Source organism: Stegastes partitus, unplaced genomic scaffold (assembly GCF_000690725.1).
Source record: "Stegastes partitus isolate 25-593 unplaced genomic scaffold, Stegastes_partitus-1.0.2 Scaffold46, whole genome shotgun sequence".
Lineage (NCBI taxonomy): Eukaryota > Metazoa > Chordata > Actinopteri > Pomacentridae > Stegastes > Stegastes partitus.
The window spans coordinates 1,065,960-1,074,380 of NW_007577777.1; the positions used below are offsets into that span (position 1 = coordinate 1,065,960).

General features: G+C 41.2%; 2 protein-coding genes across 3 annotated transcripts in view; one reads left to right on the forward strand and one right to left on the reverse strand.

The window, feature by feature from the left end:
• Window positions 1-1,757, forward strand: part of kat2b (K(lysine) acetyltransferase 2B) — an 11,992-nt gene extending 10,235 nt beyond the window's left edge. The window contains exon 18 of the mRNA XM_008306782.1: window positions 299-1,757. Coding sequence (XP_008305004.1) covers window positions 299-492 — 194 coding nt within the window. The 3' untranslated portion in view covers window positions 493-1,757. The remainder of the gene's footprint in view (window positions 1-298) is intronic.
• A 775-nt stretch (window positions 1,758-2,532) lies between these two features.
• Window positions 2,533-8,421, reverse strand: sgo1 (shugoshin 1). 2 transcript variants are annotated; one of them, XM_008306785.1, is made up of 10 exons: window positions 8,304-8,421; window positions 7,938-8,100; window positions 6,787-6,995; window positions 6,623-6,675; window positions 6,462-6,523; window positions 4,893-5,759; window positions 4,650-4,781; window positions 3,914-4,084; window positions 3,507-3,696; window positions 2,533-3,092 (listed from the first exon to the last, which is right to left on the reverse strand). In XM_008306785.1, exons 2-10 carry the CDS (start codon window positions 8,080-8,082, stop codon window positions 2,933-2,935), a joined length of 1,989 nt encoding a protein of 662 aa, XP_008305007.1. In that variant the 5' UTR covers window positions 8,083-8,100; window positions 8,304-8,421; the 3' UTR covers window positions 2,533-2,932. The 2 variants fall into 2 exon arrangements, with proteins under 2 accessions (XP_008305007.1, XP_008305005.1); XM_008306783.1 differs by having other exon boundaries at window positions 6,462-6,526.

Consider the following 8,421-nt stretch of genomic DNA (forward strand, 5'->3'; position numbering starts at 1 on the left):
CATGTCTACCGTGCATTATGTGTCTCAGTCCAACCAAAAGGCACTTACACTTGTATAGATGTAGATAATGCAGCACAAGTGCAGATTATTTGTAATGAACATCGTCACATTCAGCTCACTCTGGTGGTTTTCACTCAATGCTTTTGAAGTGGTGTTTCTGTAAAAAAACAGAAAAAGAACAAATAAAAGAGCTCAGGGTTTAGCGGCGTAGTTATTTAACCACCGAGAGCGTATCATGTTTTCAAAAGATTTTTGCAATTCATGTTTCACATTTCACACCTTCCCCCTCCCCCCACAGACCTCAAGACAATGAGCGAGCGTCTGAAGAGCAGGTACTACACAACGCGCAAGCTGTTCATGGCAGACATGCAGCGCATCTTCACCAACTGTCGCGAGTACAACCCTCCGGAGAGCGAGTACTACAAGTGCGCCAACTTACTGGAGAAGTTCTTCTACACTAAGATCAAAGAAGCAGGCCTCATCGAGAAGTAGACGAGAGGAAGAGGTTTCTTTTAAGACAGTCCTGGGAGTATGAAAGGTTAGGTGATGCAAAAAGCCAAGATTAGGACTACTGATTCTGGAGCGGATAGGTTTCTTAATGTAAAAGGTGCAAACGGGTCCCAGATCGGCGCTCTGATAACGGCCCAGATCCTAAATCAGTAGCTTAGACTGATATTCACCTTGAAAGACAGGCCACGAGGGAAGGCCTCACTGAAGAAGTGTGAGGCTGTTGCTCATTTCAAACAAAAGAAGCGTTGTGTCTTTATATTTCATCACGTGTCCCAGAGGCCCACGGAGAGAAAGGACAGCAGCAGGTGTAACAGTAATACAGATTAAACAGGGCAGAAAGGTTTCGTTGTCGTTTGTGTGTTTTCGACGCTGAATGGAATCCCAGAATGACAGCTGATTGGAGCTTTACCACCCGTCTGTCTGTGTCTCCCCGTCTCTTTTCTTTTCATTTTGCCTTTTCAGTGTCTGCCTTCTCCTCTCAGCTGACTCAGGTAGCGATGTCACGAGACGTAACCACATGTGCAGTGGGTTTAGTCATAACAAAAGTGTTAGCGGCGAGGAAAGCGACCGAGAGTTCAAGTTTTCCTTTCTGTGTTCATGTGAGCATGTACAGAGTTAATGAGGTCAAAGTCTGTGATGAGTTCATCCTGCCAAAAGTGGAATACATACTTTAACTTTGTACAGATTTTAATTATTTTAAAGCACTTATATCCATTGTATATTTTAAATATGTATATAACATATATTTTCTTTTTCAGAACTAAAAAAAGTAATCTTTTTTTTTTTTTTCACCAAGCCACGTAGGGCAGTTTGACTATCAAAAATGCACTTTTATTTTTCCAAGTATTAGTTAACATAAATGAGAGGATCTTCTTTTCTTCAGAATTTGTTTTACATATAAATTACATTGTTGACTAAGGACTAATTTAATTATCTAGAGTTTATTCTTATTTATGTGCTGTAATTTAGAAGAATTATGCATAAGACAAGGTCTTAATTTATTATTTCTTATTTTTGTCCCGCAGATGGAGATTGATAACTTTATACTTTGGAGATAAACGAAAAGATTGTGCAATACTATGTAGTTTTGCTGTTTTGTAAAAAGGTGTTTGTACTTTTCAAACTTTAGGGAAAAAAGTACCTTTTGTAATATGTCTGGAAAAGTATTTCATGCTCTTTGTACAATTGGTTTTAATGACATAGTATTAGCCTATTTTATAGACTGATTAAAACAGAAGTGAGGCTAATTCTGTGTCTGTTTTTTTTTTTTAACTCAAGAATATAAATAAGTTCCCAGCCTTCGCCCAATACAGTATGAAGAGTTCATTTACAAAAACAGATAACTCCATCTTCACAAACCTTCAGAAAACCCACTTTTCCATCGTCTAGCTGAGACAATATCAATCAAACTCAAGTTATCTCTGTTTTTGTCATGTCATTTCTACTGAGTCAAATCCACTCAACTTCAGATTAATTAATAGTATCGCAAGCAAACGACAAAAAAAAAAAACGTTTTCTAAAAAAATCTACAAAAATGGGAGTTATCTGTTCTTGCAAATTAACTCTTCATACATAAACCAATACACTTTTTGTGAAATTCAGCAAATACCTCCTCATGGTTTGGTGGTTCATCCACTCTGTGTATGCCTTAAAAAAAATCTGTGGTTGTACACAGTCCTGGCTCTGTAAATGGGAAACAAAAGTGATCTACTCAACAGCATTCTAGTGTCCTGCAGGCTGGAACAGAGAAGCTAAATATGCTAATTAACTAAATGTCAACAATGTTTCACCAGAATCACACAAGTTGAAATCAAATAATGATTTTTTTAAAGTAATTTTTTTGACCTTTATTATATAGGACAGTCAAGAGAGAGACAAGAAAGTGGGGAAGAAGTATGGGGATTCGAACCCATGGCCGCTGCTTCGGGGACTGTAGCCCCTGTACATGGGTCATCAGCTCAACCAGTTGAGCTATAGTGGCGGCCCAAAATCTGATAATTTAAACTTCTGTAAAGCAGCAGAGTAAATGAAGGAAAATTTATTGTCACATCATACAGCAGAATATACAATTAAATCAAGATAAAAATCAGAATGCATTAAGTGACAATATGTACTCATATTCAGAATTGAAGTAAGATGATTAAAACTGCAAAAACTGCTCATCCTCAGGAAATAGTCAATACTACATTGGCCTACGGACAAAGAGAAGAAATGAAAGAAGACTACAACTTCACAAAATATGCACAAAACAAACTCACATAAAAAAACATTGTTAAACTGATCACAGTCGGTCTTCACACAGATACAAACCTGAGTGTGAGAAAAATATTCACTTGTCAAGCTCTAAAAAAACATCTGTGTTATACACTGGCATTGCCAGCCAACACTGAGAGTTCGGAGAGGGCAAATAAGGTAGCTGCTTTCAGCGACATCCAACAAAGGATTCATTATACTTCTCAAATGGCTGCTGGCTGCTCATGGAATTCCTTGATTTCTGCACAGACCTCCTTCCAGACTTCTGCTTGAAAATAGGAGAGCGGAGGAACTGCAAGTCTGTGAACTTGTCTCCTCGCCGAAGTTTCCTGCGAAGGTTTGATTAGAATTGTTGAGCATTCAGAGTAAAAATCAGTGAACCATTTAGAGTAGCCCCTCTCACACAGAGATCGTGTTGTATTACCGCTACCATGACCCCTAATTTATGCCGCTGTTGCTCGCCTTTATTTGTTCAGGCTGGACTAAAAAAAGCTGGCGAATGCAGCTCCAGTGTGTGATTACATGTAGCCTGCCAGCAATCAGGAATCAGAGGCGTGAAGTGTAACACAACAGCATCAGTGTCTAGTGTGATGTAAAGGCGCAACACTGATGCCCTCGCCACATTTCGTCTCTATACCTTACACATAGAACAACAAAGTGCAATAAAGATGTGACAGTCTACTCCTGAACAACAGGTTGTGTGAAAGGGGCTAATCAGGGCCGCACTAACTATGTAAACGTACGCGTTTAGTGAAGGCTCTTTATAGTCGACCGTCATGGTGCAGCGCCGCTTGCGAGCAGGAACAGGGGTGGAGCATCGGGCGTCAGAAGGGCGCGAGCCACCACAGGAGAACTTGCGATAGGCTGCAGGGGACAGATTGGTCACATCACACAGACTCAAGCCCCGCCCCGCTGTCCTGACACCAAGCCCACCTGTTGAAACGTGAAGGAAGATGTGATCCACAAGAAAGAACAAAAGACAAACAGGAGTTGTGTGTATTCATGTGTGTACACCAGTGAACAGAGTGCAGGAAAATCAATGCACAGAGAGAAGACCATAGAATGAAAACGTGATCTGGTGAACCCATGTGCTTAGTGATACTGTCACAGTGATCGTGACATTCAATTCTGACATCAAATAACGTCTTACGTTTCTTGCATGATTTGAGCCGCTGCGGTGTTTGGTGGGGTAAAAGAGCTGGACCTTCACAGGAAGAATCTCCAAAATTAGACAGGACGTTGTCTATTCTCATCATCTCAGCTTCAACCAGAGGGCTGACAGGAAGCAAACAGTCCTCCTCCGTCATCTGCTCACGAGGCTCTAAAAAACAAACACATAAAACCATCGTGAACTCATCATAGGTCCTATAAAACATCCGAACGTGAGGGGTTTAATATCTTTCATGTGTGAAAATGGTTTCATAACATGTAAATATGTTAAATAATTCAGACCAAAATTCACTCTTTGGTTGTTGTTCTACCAACAGACTCTATATTAACATTAAAATGCAACAGCCCTAAGTAAGACAAGCACTTTGTTTTATTACCTCTTTTTATGCCAAATCATTTTTAGAATAACGGTTAGTGATTAACGTGTCGTGAGAAACGTTAATCTGTTTGAAATTTATATCCCATCCTAACAGGTGCATTTATCTCATGCTCAGGGAGGGACAGTGTGTCATAGATAATAGTATATAAAAGCAATGGACCAAGTTGTTAATAAAGGACAATTTGTTGCCTTTTATGAAGCTGCTTATTAGTAGTGCTGCTTAAATACTGTGAAATACGGCAGCTTCATCTTTTCTTAACGGTCTTTTTTTGTAGCTTTGGAACCTGAGCGCGATATAACCGGCACAAAGGAGAAAGATTAAACATGTACTACTCACCTTGGTGAATTTCCTGTTCCAGCCTTACAGGGTCGGGGCTGTTAGAGAAGCTAGAATCAGCTGAGTGCCGGCGATGACCTTCATCCTGTTTAGTCTCTGCAGCCTTGGGGCTTGACTCTTCATCTCTAAAGACTAGAAAGCACAAAAGAGAAACCGTTTAATTGTAAGCATTAAAACAATAGAGAGAATAACAACTATATAACTATGAAACCTAAGTTGAGAATGGTAAATCTAAATACTCACCAGAGATCTCCTGCTTCGGAGGGACGTTTTCTTTCTGTCTGACTACTTTAGAGGGCCGACCTCTACGAGTGATGATCACTTTGGTCTTGTCAGGAGAAGTCTGTCTCCTTCTGGTCTTTTGAGGGACATAAAGGCTGTCCTCTGATTCAGAGGAGGGTGAAGATGAACTACATTCCTCCTGTCTGGAAACCACAGGGGAAGGTTCAGTCTGGGTTTTCTCTTTTTGTGGACTCTCTTCATTAATGGGCGTGGCTGGCTGATTGTCGTCTGCCTTGGCTCTAAATGGTGTGACGTGTACTGTCTCTTCACAGTCAAAGTCAAATGTGTCATTAAATCCCACAGAGGTATTGAGCTTATTGCTCTGTGGCGGAGGTGCTGTTTTGGCCCGTGTGGCTGACCGGTCCCGACTCTTGGAGCGGGCTCTGGGTTTGGGATTGTCCCATGGTTTCTTTAATGGAGCCCGGTCTGGTTTGCGTCCTCTCTCGGATTTCCGTGAAGCTGGTTCTGGTTTGGAGCGGGTCTGCTGCTGGGTTTGTTTCCTGCTGGGTTGCGGCCGGCTCTTTTTGGGCGGGACAGGCTCAGGAGTGGAGTGTTGTAACTCCTCTGTGTCACCAAGGTCTGCTCTCTCTGGTTCTGCCCCTTGTTGTGTTTGATTCAGATTTCTGTCGTCACTGCATATTGGACTTGAAGTTAAAGCCCCAAACTCAGCGACTGGGTCTCCCTCACTCAAAAACCTCTGTTCTCGCACACGCTCTGACCTCCTCCTGCTTTTTCTGTCTGTGCGTTGACGCCTCACACCCACTGTAGACGGCAAGGTAACCACTCTGTCACATTGAAGCTGTCCATTGTTTTTAGAGGGCTGAGAATCTATGACGAAAAAGACAAAAATCAACATGAAAAATTAGACTGGCTGGGGCGCCACTATAGCTCACCTGGTTGAGCTGGCGTCCCATGTACAGGGCTACAGTCCCGATGTGGAGGTCATGAGTTCGAATCCCGCTCATGACCCTTTCCCACACGTCCTTCCCCCGTTCTTCTCCCCCACTTTCTCTCTCTCTCTCTCTCACTATCACTATCGAATAAAGGCACAAAGGCCAAAAAAATAACTTAAATTTTTTTTTTACAATGGCTCAGGATTAAGATAAATGCAAACGTTTATAAAAAATACAGAAAACTGCATCCAACTGCTGTCCTATAATAATCTGAAGATTTGAGGAGCAGGTTAAAGTCTGATGAATGAAAATATGTGAAAATAGCTAGAATAGCTTTTATTCCTGTGTACACAACAACAACTCATTATCTGTAAAGAATACCAATCAACTGCTTTTTAAACTACCAACCAAAACATGTATTATTACTTTTTTGGGGTTTAACTTGGATCAGCAATGTTAGCTTTATTCAGGAAAACCTTTAGCTGATTGGAAGTGTGAACATGTTATATTTACATTACAAATACCTAGAAAATCATAACTCCACATCAGTGACAAAAAATACTCAGGCAATAATATGTTAATGATTATAGTTGATATCTAACACTGACCAGGAAAATCTAAGTTTGTGTATTTATACCTGCACAAATTGGCGAGGCTTCACACAAGAAGTGCTCATCAAGTTTCTGGCTCGTCCGCTTTCTTCTAGAAATTATGGGGAGAAAATAAACAAATTGTAATAACTCATGATAAAGGATTTGACAAAATTTTATGTGACAGATTTATAATGTAAAAACTCACTTTGCTGAGTCCACATTGTGTTGGGGTTCAACAAGGACATTTGTAGGTTTGGTCTAAGACAGAAAACAAAGACAGAAAACATTTTTCCATAAGAACGACACGCAGTATTTCACAGTACTTTACTTGGTTCACTGATTTATCAGGATAACTTTGAGAGAGCGTACCTCTGAAGCACTTGCTGCCAGAGCTTCCTGCTCTTTCAGCTTCCTCTTGAGCAGAAGCAGGTGAAGGAACAGAGCCTGTTGCTCCCTTTTCAGCTGCAGAATCACTGCATTAGACTGCCTCACTTTCTCCTTCTCAGCTTGCAGCGCCACAGCCAGCGCCTTGTTGTTTAGCTGGACACCCTTAAGTATGGTGTGCGTGGAGTTAGCCACTGGGAGAAAACATAGGAATGATATCATTTGTCTGAAGACAAAATCCATCTACATACCAGCATCCCCTGAACTCCTGCATCTGTCTATGTCATAATTTGCCAATTACCAGTGGACCCTAAATGTGTATCATCAATACAGTACATTTTGATTTAAAGGGAACATAGTGTGCATATTTTAACTCATGTGTATGCTGAGTTTGTCAGACAAGTTGTTAAATCTGTAGTTAGGGACACAGGAGGGATGGAATTTGGTCTGTAATCTTACTGAGCTGCATTAGAATGCCCATTTCATTCGCAACAACAGAAACAAGAAAACATGTTATTGAGAACAGCTTTACTGAGAATTCATCTGAATGAAAAGGCCCTACATGTGGGCAAAAAGAAAACAGGAGACAGCTAAAGGTATCGTTAGCCACATTAGCTGCAACTCTAAGGATTATCCTATTGTTGTGGTGGCATTGTCATAAAAAAAGAAATCAGTAATCCTCCCAGTTTTCAGTTCCTCGGATGCTGAGAGTGCATGTATCCTCTTGTGTTCACTCTTGCAGCCAATAGCAGGGCAGCTGATGTACTTTGCTCATGGCTGAGATATTTCAGAGTTAGCAGAAGCTGACTATAAACAATGCTGTTGGACTGCTAGGTAGATGCTCTTTCTGAATTGCTCACCAGGAAGCAGCAGGCAGTGAGGTGGCAGCATTACACAGAATCTGAGCTAGAATACTGTTGGTTTGTTGTGGTAGTACGGAGCAGTTCAGTAAAATTTTCACTGGCTTGCAAAGCTGGGAAGCTTTAGTTGTGGAGGTGGGGCTTGAAGAAGGCAGAAGTAAAGGTCTATAACATATACACAGAGTGAACAACATGTAACAACCACAAAACACTATTCAAAAAATAGATTTTTACCACATGAGACTTTTAACTAACAATAATTTATAATTTCCTCACCACTGCTTTTGCTGATCATCCTGGATCTGCCCCTGCTGGGAGCTGAAGCGCTGGCCAGCCGTTTGTTCCTCTTCTCCTTCATCCTCTCCTTGATGTCCTCCAGACTCTGCTGGAAGGACTTCTTCTGGGCCCGTTCTTTCACCATTGTTCAGGATCTATGATTCTGTCAAAGTGTAGAAGGTTATTCAGGACCTTACCGGCGCAGCTTGATGATACATCTCAGCAAAACATGTTACGAAGCCTGAGTGCTAGCTAACAAGCTAGGTTAGCAAGCTAGTAGACGTTAACGTTTGTCAGCGCATTAGGCTATTTTCAGTAACTGCAGTCCGGCGTTGTATTTGTAAACAACGTTGAAATGAAACCTACCGGAAGACGTATATCACCAGGTTATTTGGTCTGTATATTTTCCCTTGAGCAAAACGCGTTTGTAGCTTATGTTAGGCAGAAAAATAATCCATTTTCTCTCCACTGCTCCGTCCTGCGA

Excerpts from the sequence above, each read along its gene's own strand:
- sgo1 (XM_008306783.1), bottom strand. The coding sequence starts at position 8,082 with ATGGTGAAAGAACGGGCCCAGAAGAAGTCCTTCCAGCAGAGTCTGGAG. Across the intron at positions 6,996-7,937 it reads GATGATCAGCAAAAGCAGTG|TGGCTAACTCCACGCACACC; the intron begins GTGAGGAAATTA and ends GTTTTCTCCCAG. Across the intron at positions 6,676-6,786 it reads TGGCAGCAAGTGCTTCAGAG|ACCAAACCTACAAATGTCCT; the intron begins GTACGCTCTCTC and ends TTTCTGTCTTAG.